Source organism: Sinohyriopsis cumingii, unplaced genomic scaffold (genome assembly GCF_028554795.1).
Source record: "Sinohyriopsis cumingii isolate HCF-2022 unplaced genomic scaffold, ASM2855479v2 utg000913l, whole genome shotgun sequence".
Lineage (NCBI taxonomy): Eukaryota > Metazoa > Mollusca > Bivalvia > Unionida > Unionidae > Sinohyriopsis > Sinohyriopsis cumingii.
In genome coordinates this window covers 2123904-2141828 of record NW_028315943.1, presented here as the reverse complement: position 1 = coordinate 2141828, position 17925 = coordinate 2123904, and the positions used below count along the sequence as shown (strand labels likewise).

General features: G+C 34.8%; 1 protein-coding gene across 1 annotated transcript in view; it reads left to right on the top strand.

The window, feature by feature from the left end:
* The window catches only part of LOC149773035 (baculoviral IAP repeat-containing protein 3-like), a 69498-nt gene that overhangs the window by 18900 nt on the left and 32673 nt on the right, over positions 1–17925 (top strand). The window contains exons 3-4 of the mRNA XM_089946925.1: positions 9255–9424; positions 11847–11889. Coding sequence (XP_089803051.1) covers positions 9255–9424; positions 11847–11889 — 213 coding nt within the window. The remainder of the gene's footprint in view (positions 1–9254; positions 9425–11846; positions 11890–17925) is intronic.

Sequence of the window (17925 nt, the reverse complement as noted above, 5' to 3'; positions counted from 1 at the left end):
ATAACAGCAGACGCTGAATAAACAATTATGTCAACAATAACTACACGTCTGCGATATTTCTTTACTTTTACTATATACTCGTCAGTGATATTTTTAAATTTTGTTTGTCATTCACATGCTTGACTGTATCTATAATGTTGCGCTGCAACATCATGGTGAACATCAATTGAAGTGCTCATTATATTTTATTTAGTAATCAATTGAGGTGTTTCAGCAACAAAGTCCAGACACCAACAGTAAGATGTGGTTAATTTCTTATCAGCTGATTCTAGTATAAATGTTTCTTCATTTCCGCTGTTTAACACCATAGACATGGTTCCAGAAAACTTATCAGTTGAATGACACCAGGGATACGTAGTGTATATACTAAATTTTGCAGCGCTGAACACAGACAACCTGTACACACTTCTGCAGTATGTTTGATAGTGTTATTTTGCCATGACCATGTTGAGAATCCTGATGACACTGTGTATACTATGTTGGTAATCTGCTTGTGGGGAATTTTAATCAAGTTAAATTTTTTAACGATATTAGGAATTTCACTTATAACATTTTCTCGTTTTTTTCTAATTATTTCAATATCTGACAATGCTGTCATAATGCCATCGAGTTTTGTGTTAATATCAGATAGTTTTACGTCAGCAGTCAACAGGGTGCCAAAGAAATCATCTGTGATTTTATTGAGTTTTTCAAAGTTTCTACAAAGATTTAAAAACATACGTGAGCATCATACGCATTTCGCAGCATGGATAATTTAGTATCTGCAGTATTATAGTTATTGTCTACATATATTTTTTTTGCAGCATCTTCATCAGATGTTGGATCTCTTAAAGCAACTATTTTATTTCCGTTCATGCTGAGTTCACTTGTCATTGTATCACCAGTGTTTCACAAACGATTAGCAACACTTTTTGCAATTTCATTTCTAATAGTTGCAGTTGATATATTTGAATCTCTGATTCTACTGCTGTCAGTAAATACTGGAATATTATCCATGGTAGAACTGAGAACTCTACGAACTGTCATTCCATTTGATATTACTCATCTTTGAAACACCGTATTTATCCTGAAAAATAACTTCATCTCGGTCAACTCCAGAGAGGTTCATAATATCGGCAAGTTCATCTTTAGTCACATAATTTTACAAATCAGTATTATCTTTTTCTTTTCTTGTCTTTGATAGAAGAAGATTATCCATAAATATCAACCATTATACTTTAAGATCTGTTTAAAATGATTAATGGCTACTTGTGCACTACTTTATGAGGCAGTAATATTGATAAAGATATAGCATTTAATACATTAATTACTTCACGACCACATATTGGTGGATCAGTTAGTGTTTGTGTTGGTAATGATGAATACCAAAATGGAATATTCCTGGTGTATTTTAAAAATTCTACTGGCAGAGGCAGCCTGTATCAATCAAAATAAATAGAACCGCGTGGACCAAATGCGTATGCAACCCAGTGAGTACCAGGACCTGAATTATTATCAGTATTTATAATTCCTGTCTCAATATTGTGCAGCTGTTTCGGTAATTGATCACACATAAAAACTCCTCTAAAATTGTTTATATTCAATTTTTTAGCAGCATCAAGTAAATCAAAATTTTACATTGGATGGATTAACGAAGTGTTACTGGAAGTCTCAGACCTTTTCCTTACCGATAAGGGGTTCCTGGTAATCTTAGACCCCTTCCCTTTTTTTTATATTCTTTTCCTGTTGCTTTCTTTAATGCCATGCAGTCTAACTGCACCCAACGCAGCGGCTTTTGCTACAGCTGGAGTTGCAGCAGCTATTAACACTGGTATAGCCACAAGAAGTGGAAATATACCGCCTGTTTTAATTGAGTCTTTAATGGAACTCAGAGAAGGATGAAGTTGAACTCCAGTTTTTGATTCTAAAGCCTTGTTAAAATGTTTGAGCTGAGTCTTGGTTAATGATAATTTGTTTGGACCGCCCCTAGAAATTTGATCATTTTTTAGTGTTCTTTTTGTTCCGCATTTACTTGCAAGTTTTGATTGTAATTTATTCACCTGACCGGAAGTCAGAGTGACATTAACGTGACTATTCAACATTTTTATAATATGATGAGTGATTTAATTACAACTACATATTTTCCACTGGAGCGTCAATAACTCTCATTCTTCCACTAACACCTTCGAGTAACATTGCTTTATCTGAAAGAATAACTGCAACTGCTCTGTAGTTAACACCACCAGCTGGGTTTACACGAGCTCGAAAGTGAATATCAACAACAGATTGTCTACATAAATCAAGATGTTCCAAAGAGAAGTAATAGCTCAGATACAGATTTCTAAAATCTAACTGTGATATTTGTAAACCGGTATCTATATTTTGATCATGCCCCATAAATGTCATCAAATGATGATATGTACGTGCTATGTAGTTATTTTCAGAATTAAAGTTATATCTTCAGATGGTTCTTGATGTCCATTTATCCATAAAGAAATTTCACTAACATTAAAATTGTCAAATATCATATGACTATGTATTTAATTGTTCAGCATTTTGTAAAGTGATAAATATATACCTTGGTGCAGAAACTCCTTATTGTGATGCAATATGCCATGTAAATAACCCAGCAATATTACTCTGAATGCTATCTGTGGTCATTGTTAACCATGACAACAATGATTTACCACCCTGATCCATAAAAGAGAGCAATTTTTGTTCTTTGGCAATCGTTGGAGTCATTACCAGCATCCACAACGAAAGTTTTGTTAGTAATACTTTACCAGCAGCAACAGCGGCTGGTCGCCAAATAGCATCATTATCGTTACCCTTTCTTACAAGTACAACTGTATGTTTCACTCCAAAGATAACTAGGGGCCCCGAGTGGCCAAGTGGTCTAAAGTGCTCTCTGTTACGGATCACTGCCATCTCACCTCTGTCTGCATAGGTTCAAGTCTCGGATTCGGCCAATATGGGTATGTGAGAAAGCTTGCCAGTAGCTTCTCAAGGGTCGGTGGTTCTTTCCAGGGATTTCCTGGGTTCTTCCTCCACCATTAATACTGGCCGCCATGTATAGCCTATCTTGTGCTGAAAAATGGTGTTAAATCCTACAACAACAACAACAACAACAACCAAAGATAACTTTTCTGACATTTCTAAGAATCCAAAGATGTGTGAGTGGAATTGCACATGAAAATCTTCTACGACCATTTTTCAACATTAATTTGCATGCAGCAAATCCTAAGTTGTATAGTCGTTGATATTCTGTAATATCAGAAATCAGCGCCAGGTCTGTCTATTGCTCCAGCTGGTTGTGAATTAGTCACAGTATTTTGTGATAGTTGTACTTTTAGATATTGTTTGGGATCAGGATGATCAGCCTTATCTTTGGCGAACATCATTGACAGTCCAGCTGATTTAGTAAAATCATCAGAATATCTTGTTAGACCTATTATTGTTGTGGCAACATCAACGTCTTTTTGAATTGTTTGAATATTTCTTCCATCAATCATGTACGTAGTGCTATCAAACAATGCCATAATACCATTGTTAACAAAACCAACTATAACATTATCTCCGTATGCTGTATTAAGAGGAACATCTGTTGCAAGCTCTCCTTCTACTTCGATAAATACTTCGGCAGATAAGAAATACCTGCTTGTATCTTGAACTTGTAATTCGACTCGATCACGCTGATTTGGTACTCATGTGTCATAAGAATAATACTGATAATCGCGTATGGATTCATCTTTAAGAATTGGTGCATCTATATCAAATGCTGGATCGGATATACGCTTAAACATCTTATTATAACTATCTTTGTCTAACACGAAGACCACTTCCTGAAATAAAACTTGTATTATCAGTGTAATTCCATTAACTTTGTAGGAACAACTTCTTTAACAGCCAATTCTGCTAGTTTCTCATTTGCAGCTTGATTTATTATTTTATTAATTTTTGCAGGCATAACTTCAGTGCTGGCCAGTTCCACCGATGGTTGTGGTTTTCTTCATACTAATTGAGCTAATCTTTCTTTGATCAATGAAAATGCTTTACCAGTAACATTTCGGGGCCCCGAGTGGCCGAGTGGTCTAAAGCGCTCTCCGTTACGGATCACTGCCATCTCACCTCTGTCTGCATAGGTTTGAGTCTCAGATTCAGCCAATGTGGATATGTGAGAAAGCTTGCCAGTAGCTTCTCGAGGGTCGGTGGTTCTTTCCGGGGATTTCCCGGGTTCTTCCTCCACCATTAATACTGACCGCCATGTATAGCCTATCGTGTGCTGGAAAATGGCGTTAAATCCTACAACAACAACAACAACAACCAGTAACATTTCCAATAGCACTTATACCTTTATCATGAACAGCCTCAATAGCCTTCATCCCTAATTGTTTTGCAACTGGTATTGCTTTTGGAGCTATTCTCTTAAATAAACCTTGAACAACATCACCGAGTCCATCTCCGTAAATCGCTTTGTAAGTTGGTAATCACGAATTTACTACCCTGACCATTATAGGTCCATGTTGTGCATTGTGTATAATCATTTTTAAATTACATGCTGATTAATTAGTTGTTTTTTTGTCGCTGTAATAATCATCGACAATTTCATTAATGAGAGAATGATAACTGTTGTGATCCATAACACTGCCTGTAAAAAATCTTTGACAAATATCAGATATTTTGTTGATAATTTGTGGAGAATTATTTCCTGTGCATTTTCCTCCAGTTAGAACTTCTAGTCGATCAGCATCGGAAATGATGTAGTTAGGACAAGCAATAATACCACTTCCTCCTGGTGTAGTTGAGTAAAAACCACTTCCAGTAGCGCCAGACTTAGGTTTGTAAATTTCATCAGGGTCATTATATTGCTGTTTAACTTCTTCAAAAGTCTTATTTGTTTCTTCAACTAATCTTTTATATCTTCCCTTTCTACATCTCATTACTTCTTGTTTAAAGTCAATAAAATCTTGACTAGTAGTATCTAAAGAATCTAAATTTTTATGGGTGGCATATACCAAAGCAATCCATTTTTCAGGTTCTATATGTTCAACAAAATCTTTATTCAAATATTTTTTTTCTATTTCCAAAAAAGCAGCAACCATTGCTGATGATGCTCGATTTTTAAGTAATATATGACTTCCTTCAACAAATATATTTCTATAAGCACTAGGTTCTTGCTGAGGAGGTTGTGTTTTTCGTTGTGACCAAGTAATTTGTGACCCGGGAGATTGTGGCTCTTTTTGTTCTCGTTTTATTTGTTGCTGTGGTGGAGGAAGCTGATAGGAAGGTTCTTGCTCAGGAGGTTCTGGTTCTGATTGCCTCAGTAGCCTTGGTAGTTTTTGTTTTTCATCCTCTAACTGCTGTGAAAAATTATTTATTCCCCTAGCATAATTAATGTTGTTTATATTATTACTATTTATCTGATCAAGTTCTTGATGTACACAATACACCCAATTATACTATGTATTACGATTAACACCTTTAACATGTTTAGATTTAAAAAATTTCTTCTTCGAGCATAACTTAACACTGCAAACACAGATAAGTTGACTTCATTTTTATGACTTTTTATTTCCTCAACACCTTTATCAGTAAATTTTGCTATAAATTTAACACCTTTTCTTCCCTTTGGTTTTTCCTCTTTTGTTTTTTCTGTAGATTCTTTTATATGAGCCAATTCATCAAGTATTTCTTCACCTACAGGAGGAGGCTGAGCAGCAACTATTTCAGTTGGAAGATCTTTCAAAATATCTCTTGTTTGTCTAGTTCTTCTTGCTATCTTTTCAGTAGCTGCTGCAGTTTTTTCAGAAACCTTTGTAATAGGTTTAAATAACTTCTCTGTATCTTCTGCAAATTGAACTTGCGCTTCCTGACGTTCTTGAAGTTTTGTCTAAGAGAATCACGAACAGGCAAAAACTTTTTGATTGCTTCTAATCTTTCTCTAGCTAATCTGTAAGATTCTGAACCTGGTATTATTGATATAATAATGATCTAATTACAGCAGTAGAGAGGGTGCGACCTCATTGAGATGTCAGGTGGGTAAATGAAAACGCGCGTACAAATTTTTTTAAAAAAAAAACAACAAAAATAAAGTAACAAAATAAACTAACCCAATTAGAGAAACTCTTGGCAAAGTTAGAGGCATTGGTTTAGCATTAGTGACCTTATTTTTTTAATTTTCTTAGGAATCTTTATTTTTCAAAAATGACGTTTCATCAAAAGTTCGGTTCACTCTCTCTGCTGCTCCACTGGTTCCAACAAGAAAGGATTCGGTGTTGCAACATCCAACAACTGTCTCATTGTGTTCCCGAAATAAGACACTTGGAGTTCCCTTGAATATTTAGCCAGCAGAACAAGTGCGTCCTAAAATTTGCAATGTTAACATCTTTTTCTTGTTTGGCATACCCTCAAGCATAAAACATTCCAAAGAGATATAGTCCTGGGGTAAGCTTACCTAGCCCATGGACTATAATGAGATGATCTTGCAGCCTCTCTGGAGGCCATTTTTCTGATCTGTTTTTGATGAAACCTGGAATATATATGTATGTCCCAGTAGCTGATTCATCCTGTTGTTTAAGGAATACAAGTGAAATAACCTATGATAAGGACTATTTCGAATCAATGGTTTGGGATTATGCATAGTTCTTTCTCTTGCAGTAAATAAATTGAAAATTTTAAAATAGTAAGTGTACAAGGTGCATCCATTTCAATAGAGCAAGTCATAAAAAATAAAATAATACACAATAGGGGTTATAGTAAATGATTTGTAATTTAAACTGAAAAAATACATAAAATATCCATATAGCAAATAGCATTCCAAGTTGATAATTTGAATTATTAGACTAATTTGAAAACTACCAATAAAGTGTTACAATCTTATGGATAAAGAGGTTTCAGTCATGTTATATCCTTGGACAAGACATTTTGTTTTAATTGCCCATACTTAAATAAAGTCACTAAGCAAACAACTTAAAAGTGCACTTTGTTCAGCCAAGCCAGAAATGTTATGGTATGTTTATCTTGGATGCACACTGATACATTTTGCCAAAGAAGTCAACTGCATGGGAATTTAAAAACCTCTGGACAAAATATCAAAAACTAGGTCTAGCCAAACAAAGTGATATTCTGTGCTTCTGGTGCAGACCAATACATTTATGAAAGAATCAGAATTTCTGTACATATTTATGTGCAAGAAAAATATTTTGCTTTTTATAAAAAGAATTCTTGTGAGAAAAAGAAGAAAAAACATGCATCCACATTTATAAATTTATTTGAAGAGAATTTCTAGATAAAATCTTGATCATGCTTGAAATACTTGAGTTCAAAATGTGATACTATTGACTTATTAAAGTGCCTGTAACATTTTGGTGTCTATATTATCTCATGTATTGCATATTATTTTAAGGCATTTCATATATTCAATGGCATTGTCAAAAATTCCATTATTATTTTGCATTTCTATCTTTTACAAAGTATTAAATAACTCAATATGCTTTGTTTTCCTCCTGAAACACTACAAAATAAAATTACTCAGAGTAATCAAGGCAAGATGATGATGCTAAAACAAAATTCTTAAGAAATTCACTAGTCAATCCAGGCTGATTTGATTGTGGGACTTGAACCCACAACCTTCTGGTCATGAATCCAACACTTTAACCTCTGAGTCTCCTCGTTCCTTTTGGTGGAAATCTCAATAGTTTGCAAGTTATTACTCCAGGGATGGAACCCTGTGGGTGGGTGAGTGGATTAAACAGAATGCATGATGATTGCACATATTAATTCCCCTTGTAAGGTCAATTGAGTGTGTGTACTTTAAGGGCAGTTGTATTAACAGTTTCTGAGTTATGAATATGGGCCTAGTCCTCATGATCAGGAACAGATCCAGGGGATAATGGTGTTTGTATAAATGCCTTGTCTTTTCTTATATGGAGAAAGTTATTTTTACACAGAGAGAGAGAGAGAGATAGAATGTGCTCCAAGCTTTTTCTTTCCTCTCTTCAAATACCTGTGTGAATTTGCATTTGCAATCTGATATGTGACAGCTGTTCAGCTGAGTAATATCAGACCCACTTGTTTTCAAATGAACTCTTAGAGAAATCAGTGTACCCTAGCCTATATATTTTTTTAAAAATGTCTTCCCTGGGTAAAATATATGCTTTCCTCCTTTGAGCGCAGTAGTGGTCAATCTTCATTTCCTTTTCAAGAAGAGAGAATATTTGGTCTCCACCATTAAGGGTTCATGGCTAGCCTGTCCAATGTTCTCAAGTTCTCTTCAGTTCCGTACATTGGGTCAGACCTTCATCTTTTTTATCTTGTCTACTATTTTTAACAGACAGAGAAAGATATCTCTCTCACTGATGCTGAGATGGAATCTACATTTTGCAGAATTTGTTAATACTCCCTTATGAACCATTGGGTGAAGCTTACTTTGAGAACCTTACACTTAAAATGGGCTCAAACCCCACCCCCACCCCGTCTACATTACATCCTGGAATTTTGGTCTTTTCAGGTTTGTGAAAATAATGTTGTGCTATTGCCAAATATGGCCACTATTGATACTAAATATAAGAAAGCCTTTTCATGGCAAGTCTACTCACTAGTATTTTAATATAAAAAAGATGTCCTTCTGGGCATTGAGCCATTTGGTTGCACAGCTTTTAGTTATTCCAGGCTATTGTGCAACAGATTTTGTCTACCTCTGCAACTCAAGGAAATTATCAAGCTTAAAAAAAAAATGAATCACTGCTGACAGTAAGGGAGGGTCACATAACAAGAATAGACAAAAGATAATATCTCAGTGTTGCTTCAAAATGACATGATGGATACTAGTACCTAACCTTCATTCCTAAACAGTCTGTCTAGATCAGTGGTTCTTAACCTTTCTGGGTGGAGACCCAGATTAGGTTTGTGGTGTTAGCCTTGCAACCCATCACCTTCCACCTATCAAATACTAAAAACACACATGGGTAAGAAATTTCAAATTATAAGGGTTGATCTCAGCAACCCACTCAAAACAGCAGGGTGACCCAGTTTTGGGTTGCAAGGCCATGGGTTAAGAACCCTCCATCTGTCTGTCTGTCTAGTTGTCATCATTTATATCATAGGTATCATAATCTTTTTTTTCTTCATCAAAATCATTATTGTGAATAAAATTGTAGCAAAAATCAATTCACTTGCTAGATTTGCTTAAATTCTGTGTTAGCCAGTATTTTGTGATAGTATATGCATCGACATCCAGCAGAATTAGTTTTGCATGATGACATTTTATTATACAGGTAATCAGGACTATACTAGATGCTACCAGTGTGGTGGTGGACTTAGAAACTGGGAACCTGGTGATAATCCCTGGATCGAACACTGCAGATGGTATCCAACATGTTCACATGTTCAAAAAGGCAAAGGCCAGAGATTTGTCAATGCGGTATTAAAGAAACAGTCTGAACTGGTATGAAAGCATGTGTTCATATATATATTAGAAAGCATATGTTCATATATATTAGAAAGCATGTGTTCATATATGTTAGAAGGCATGTGTTCATATATGTTTGAAGGCATGTGTTCATATATATATTAGAAGGCATGTGTTCATATATGTTAGAAGGCATGTGTTCATATATTAGAAAGCATGTGTTCATATATATTAGAAGGCATGTGTTCATATATATTAGAAGGCATGTGTTCATATATGTTAGAAGGCATGTGTTCATATATTAGAAAGCATGTGTTCATACATATTAGAAGGCAAGTGTTCATATATATTAGAAGGTATGTGTTCATATATATTAGACAGCATGTGTTCATATATATTAGAAAGCATGTGTTCATATATATTAAAAGGCATGTGTTCATATATATTAGACAGCATGTGTTCATATATATTAGAAAGCATCTGTTCATATATTAGAAAGCATGTGTTCATATATATTAAAAGGCATGTGTTCATATATATTAGAAGGTATGTGTTCATATATATTAGACAGCATGTGTTCATATATATTAGACAGCATGTGCTCATATATATTAGAAAGCATGTGTTCATATATATATTAGAAAGCATGTGTTCATATATATTAGAAGGCATGTGTTCATATATATTAGAAAGCATGTGTTCATATATATTAGAAGGCATGTGTTCATATATATTAGAAGGCATGTGTTCATATATATTAGACAGCATGTGTTCATATATATTAGACAGCATGTGTTCATATATATTAGAAAGCATGTGTTCATATATATTAGAAGGCATGTGTTCATATATATTAGATTAACCAATAACAATATTAATATTAAGCTGTTGCAGAATGAAATGTATAACAGAGGTGTAATTCAACTATGTATCACATTTAATTGCACTGGTCAACATAAATCATTTACAGCACTCTGAATTATCCCATCCAACCACCTTTTATTAAAGTGAGTGCTTTTCATCACTGTTCCCCCAACCTTTAAGTCTGGAATAGCCTTTTGTATTTTAAATGTGGTACAAAGAAAGACACTTTTTTGAAGATATTAAGAAATTAATGCATTGTCCGCAGTAAAGTTTACATCAGCAAAACATGGCAATCAACATTTGGAAAAGGATTTTTGGGGGAGATGGTTACTCTTGAACTTCATTGATTGACTGGCATCGATTATGCTTCAGTTTTAATGACTAGCATTAGATTGTACTGCACTGGTAGACTAGCATCAGATTGTATTTCAATGGGTTGACTAGCATCAGACTGTATTTCAATGGGTTGACTAGCATCAGATTGTATTTCAATGGGTTGACTGGCATCAGATTGTATTTCAGTGGGTTGACTGGCTTCAGATTGTGTTTCATGGGTTGACTGGCATCAGATTGTTTTAATGGTTTAACTGGCATCAGATTATATTTTACGGGTTGACTGACATCAGATTGTTGCATGGGTTGACTTGCATCAGACTGTTTCTTGGATTCACTGGATCAAACAATGGGCTTAAATAAACATTTTAAAGGTTGAAGATCGAGAGTTACTGTAAGTTAGCTCAAAAGTCTGTCATGTTGCTATATGAATGACATGCAAGTAAAATAAAAAATTAGACTATGTTCTGTTAATTACTCAACCCCTGTCCAGTGTTCAACAGCTTACCAAGAAAAGGGACCCTTAGGCCAAGTTTAAGGAGCACTTTGCATTTTCAGGTGGTCCTTCTTTTATTTTAATACTTTTTACTTGCTTATTACATCACTGCAATCTTGAACATTTACATAAAGGTCCTTTAAATTCCTACAATATATTAATACTCATATTCATTGATGATTTGTTATTATTTAATGAGGGTACCACTCTGGAGTTTTGCATTTCTGTAAAGGTATTTCCCTGATTTTTCCCACTGGTAATCCTTGTTATTAAACGAGAAGAAATGATTCTATACCCTAAAGGAGGTTGAAAGAACCTGCAAGTTTTTATATCTGATTAGTCAATTTAATTTGAGTTGAGAGTTGATAAATGGACCTTAGTTCTGATGTGCATATCATATAAGATTGCTAGCTCAGCATGGCTATTTTCACTTCCTGAACTTCAGAGGTACATTGTATAAAATAAACACAGCCGATAACTTACAACTTAAAAGATTGCTTCCTTGCTCTAGATAATTCATAATTATTAGTAATTGCCCATACTCAGAGCATAAATATCTTAAGATCTGAAACTTTCAGCAATATCACACAGCCTTGATCAGTGACTAATGTTGATCATGTGACTTATAATGGTCTATATTGACATTTCTGTATCAATTAGGTAAGAGTTGGCATTTCTGTATTTTGCTTCTGGTAAACTTAGGGATAAACTGTGTGAAACAGGGTTGACCTTTTATTTAGCCTTGTTTTCATTCTTTTGTTCCAGCTATCAACCCAGCGTGCAGAGAGCAGAAGGAAAGCACAATATGGTATGCATCAGAATTTTATACCCCAGTAATGAAAACATCTAGCATTTGGTTTGTCCAGTTGTTTATGTGTGTGTGTGTGCATAAAGTTTTTCCAGTACAGTGTGACCCCGCTATAACACAGTGGTTGGGAGCTATAAAACCCGACCATGTTATAGACCGAACCGTGTTATAAGCAACCAGGTCAGTTAGCTGAAGAAAATAATGCATGTCCCCCAGACAATTTGCTGGGAGGGGGGGTAGGTAGTAAATGCGAGCAGTAAAATACATGCTTCATTGGCACAGTTACCACCTTAAATCGATGCATATTAAATGAGAAATATACCTGTAGTGAAAACAGAGAAGGCATATATAATAGTTTACTTTATTTAGAGAACCACAAGTTGGTACATATACATGAATACTGTTTATATATACATGTCTAATGTATAGCATGAATAGAGTATCAACACTGTGTACTCACCTGTGAATCTCGCCATATACATTGAATCCACAATACAAGTGATTCCATTGAAAATATGCACACACACAGATTTAAAATATTCAATAATTTTGTCACAGGCATATTGGTCTGAATTCAGTGGGAAAACATAACACAATCACGATATGAATGACGAAGCACATTTACTTTTCAGTATGTCCCAAGCTGGTAAAAGTTCATTTGCATTTTAAGCTGCCATCGGTAGCATTTGTAAGCATAAACTTTTTCCCTGCAAAAAGGAAACTTTCACAGCACAGCTAACTTGTTCCAGTCACATTGGAAAATGCAAAAATCCATCAGATTCCATTACTTTTATTTTAAGTTTGGTACTGACTTCCTTTTGAAGAAAAGTTTTTTGTTTTTATTGAAGATTGTAGTCGGCTTTCTTTGATAAAGGGTGCATGCGTTATTGAAGTCGCCACTAAAGGACAGCTTTGGAGAACCAAACAAATTTGAAAAATTATTTTTGTGGCAGCAACATCAAATAATTATCTTGCATGATTGAGACAGATTTTTTTTTCCATTTGCTGAGTACGTTTTCATAACAATCGGTGCTTCAAAGGTAACCTGTTTCCTTTGAAATTTCAGCAAACTATTTTATCTGGGTACATTTTTATAAGGGAATTGGCCGTCATTTGGTCTATTCTAGTTACTGTTCCTCCCTGCCTATTGAATAAGCCAATCAGTAAGATGTGTGTTTTTTCTTTTCTTTTCTTTTTTTTTTTAAATTTGTGGTAGCAACGTGATGCTGCCTTCCATGCATGCATCATAAATTGAACGAAGGGTCTATGGACAGTAGAGATGCAGGTGTTCTTATCTGATCACAGGGATTATTACAGAAAATGTGAGTGTTCTGAAGGATATAATTCTGAGTGAAAAGAAGAGGAATTTTACTTACCATCCACATACAGATGTCAGTCTATGTAAATATATTAATTACTAGCAAGCAGCCAAAAATCCGATGAAAGATAGATTATGAGATAATGCCTCGTCCAGTTGATCTCCGTTACCAGAAACATCAACAACAAAAAAGTGGATATCTCACCACATCCATTACTCATGCTAGATGTCAGGATAAGTGGATTATGATATAACAATGCACTGTTTAGATGGTTTGTCAATATGGACAGAGAATTTGTGTATGTAACAATAGATCAATTTCAGTGCATTTTATATCGAGTTTGTGGCTTCCTCTCATGGGTCCTCTGAATTTCTCCACCCCAAACCAATGGTTGTATCTACAAGTTTAAACAGCCAACAATAACGCCAATAAAAAAATCACCAGATGGTATATTTTTCCGCAATAAGTAAATAAAAATCCAAGTTTGTGACATTGGTGTAGCCCTACACGATCCCAGAATAAACATTTTACACAATATTTTTTTGTACTTTTAAGAAGAAAAAACTACTTTTTTGTGTACGAGAAAAATACATGAAAAATTTCAGGAGCCATGCCATGATCATCTTATTTTATTCATATGTGATCTCATCCCCAAAATGATAATAATCTTTTTTTGGTTTTTGGTTTTTTTTGTACTTTTAAGAAAGAATTTTTTTTGTGTGTGTACGAGAAAAATACATGTATATGAAATTTCAGGACCCACACCATGAATGTGTTATATCTGAATTCATGTTATAATGGAGCATGCTATAGTGGGGTCACACTGTATTTCTGTCTCGGCATGTCCTTACCAAATTCACTTCATATTTGGAATATAGTAACATCACATACTCCCTTTCTCTCAGTACTGCTCCTAACCCTAGTTTTGGCCATGAGTTGAAAAATCTGAGGTTTTGGTTAAAATTGTTTTTATCACTAATTTTCTGCAACAAAATGCCTGATTTACTTTATATTTGATTATAATATATAATATCCTCACTTACTCCCCTTTTGCTAGTACTACACCTACCACTTGTGGGGCCAAGGGGTGAGGTATTATAATAGGATGTATTTTGATCATGTCTAGTTGGTCCTAAATGGAAATGGTGCCAATCTGATATCCAATATAGCCACCAAGGCTACCATTTTAAGAATCTTATTTTTGTGACTTCTCCAGAACAGTAAGTCATATCAGCATGGGGGTGCTGACCAGAAGACGTTATGATGTCTTGTTGATCCTAACTCAGAATGGTGCCAGTTTGACATCCACAGCACATAATTTAACAATTTTGTTATTGCTGTAGAATATAAAGAATATTTTCAGCACTCAGCAGTTAAAAGTTCTTATCTTGAATTCATTGAAATTTTTTTCAACCTATAAAGAGTCACTCCCTTCAGTGGACTCTTGTTTAATGTGAAAACAAGCAAAGTTTCCTTTCTGCAAGTTCTCTAGTGAGAATGCTTCTCTCTGCACAACAATTTCTCACTTGTCTTCAGAATGTTTATATTTTGAGCTATTCGAAGTAATAAGCCTGTCATGGTCATTGGAACTTATCAAGAAAACAAATTCACTGCTCCCAAGATGTTTCCCCATGTTTTAAAACTTCTATATACACTGTAACTTATAAAATATTATTTCAATCAGAATTATTCATTCTGTACAGCATCATTAGTGCATTTTTCCCCTATCTATGATACTGTACATGTGAAATGCATTATGGATCAGATGTCAATTTCATTCTTGTACACTTACTTTGGATTGCAATATAACAACAGTGAGCCATTTGCTCTTGTAATCCATGGGTTGCTGATATAATACCATCTAATGTCAGCTTTGGTAATGGCTCCTTCATCGTCTTCTTTGCAAATGCACTTAGTTCCTATTTCCAAGAGATGATAATAAAAAAACAAAGTTCTGAATTCAGACCACCCAACCAACAATATGACAATAATGGTTTTAGATTACTTTGTTTGGAATATAATTTTAACCTTTTGTTACAACCAAATTCTTCAGGTGAGGTATGATAACTGTATGGTCTAAAAAGATGATTAGCAAAACCAATGAAGTAGCTAAGCAGCCAACCTTTGCATTCCACTTCACAGCTTCAGTGCATATATAAATTTGCATTCATATCCTAGCATGTCTTGCGAACAATATCAGGCCCACTTGGATATCTTGTTTTTCCATACCCCTACCAGATAAGTGGAAAGGGCATATAATTCTGTTCAGGATGGATATATGTATTTGCAGTAGGGTACAAAAGGTTTAAAACTATTCAACACAAAGTGATCTGAAAACATTTATTATCATTCAGCCTTACTGATTGATTAATGGTTATATAATCTTAGAACCACAAGCATAATGGTGCAACTTAAGATTCTGCCATTAGATAAGCCTCAGTCAGCTTCAGTGCCCCTGAACAAGGCACTTGATGCTACTTGCATAGATATTTTAATTTGCTATATAAAATTTAAAAGAAACAAGACTCAACCCTCTCTTCCCATCCCAGCCATTGCTTGTTTCATTTATATTCAGCATCTTTCAAAGGACTCAGTATACTAAAAGCGAAATTGTTAATATGAGGCTAAGCTTAAAGAGCACCTTTTTTCAACAGATATTGAATGGAATTTTGGCTCCTGTGTAACTTACATCTTTTTTTGAATGTATCATATTTGTTGGGCATATGGGTCGTATGGAACTGTTTCTATTTATACGAAAAGGTTTATCTTTGGTTTGAATCCGACTTTAAACACAAGGAGTCATGGCAAATTCCTAGAGATTATTGAGTCAGAAAGCACAGGTAAAATATCTTCTTTGCAGTATGACAAAATTAGTCATTGCAAAGATCTCAGTTTAAAAGTGTTTCCTCTTGTTTTTGTGTCCTTGCCATATTATATGGAATGTTGTATACTGCTAACCATGTCTCAGTGTATATGCTTGTATTCCACACAGCCTATGTCTCTCATGTATATGCTTGTATTCCACACAGTCTTTGTCTCTCATGGATATGCTTGTAATCCACACAGCCTATGTCTCTCATGGATATGCTTGTATTCCACACAGCCTATATCTCATGGATATGCTTGTATTCCACACAGCCTATGTCTCTCATGTGTGTTTGTATTCCACACAGCCTATGTCTCTCATGTATATGCTTGTATTCCACACAGCCTATTGTATAGTGCTAACCATGTCTCTGGTATATATGCTTGTATTCCTTACAGCATATTGTAGTGCTAACCATGTCTCTCATGTATATGCTTGTATTCCACACAGCCTATGTCTCTCATGGATATGCTTGTATTCCACACAGTCTATGTCTCATGTATATGCTTGTATTCACAGCCTATGCTTTCATGGATATGCTTGTATTCCACACAGCCTATGTCTCTCATGGATATGCTTGTATTCCACACAGTCTATGTCTCATGTATATGCTTGTATTCACAGCCTATGCTTTCATGGATATGCTTGTATTCCACACACCCTATGTCTCTCATGTATGTTTGTATTCCACTCATCCTATTGTATAGTGCAAACCATGTCTCTCATGTATACAGCCCATGTTTCTCATGGATATGCTTGTATTCCACAGCCTAAGTCTCTCATGGATATGCTTGTATTCCACACAGCCTATGTCTCTCATGTACATGCTTGTATTCCACACATCACATTGTATAGTGCTATCCATGTCTCTCATGTATATGCTTGTATTCCGCACGGCGATTTTGTCTAGTGCCAACCATGTCTCTCATGTATATGCTTGTATTCCACACAGGCTATGTCAGAATTTTGTTTCCAACCAGTGACTTGAAGGACATCATCAGTTTATCCAAACAAAATTTGGTAAGGTTTAATATTGTACAAATGTACATGAAGTTGATTTTCACCTTTTCTATTAAAAGTTGAGTTATCTTTTTGACTTGGAAATTTTCTTGCATCATGAATCTTGTTTCTGATTAATAATTCTTAAGAAATATTATGGAATGAAACAAACTTTGGTACAACACTTATTATTGTAAAGGCCAAGTACAAGTAAAATTTCTTTGTCCCTTGAAATTTGAATTCAGTTAGGAACCCTGATTGACTTTGAACTTGATAAAAGGTTTCTTCAGTTTCCCAAATTTGATATCAGTCTTATGAATACATTGGTATCTATAGCAAATGAACACTTTGGTATCTGTGTCATTGGTATATTTATCATATGAAATATTTGTATCAGTGGCAATTGAAATTATATTGGTATCTGTGGGATATGGACACATTGGTATCTTTTTCATACTGACATAAATTGGTATCTCTGTCATATTGACACTTTGGTATCTCAGTCATATTGATGCTTTGGTATCTCAGTCATATTGATGCTTTGGTATCTCAGTCATATTGACACTTTGGTATCTCTGTCATATTGATGCTTTGGTATCTGTCATATTGACACTTTGTTATCTGTCACAGTGACACTTTGGTATCTCTGTCATATTGACACTTTGTTATCTGTCATAATGACACTTTGGTATCTCTGTCATATTGACACTTTGGTATCTTTGTCATATTGACATACTGGTGTCTGTGTTATTATAGACATTTTTTTAGATGGGAACTGAAATTAACACCAGAAAAAGTATTTCATTACATAATATTGAATGGAAACCAGGTGGTCTCATTGAAAAGTTGGTG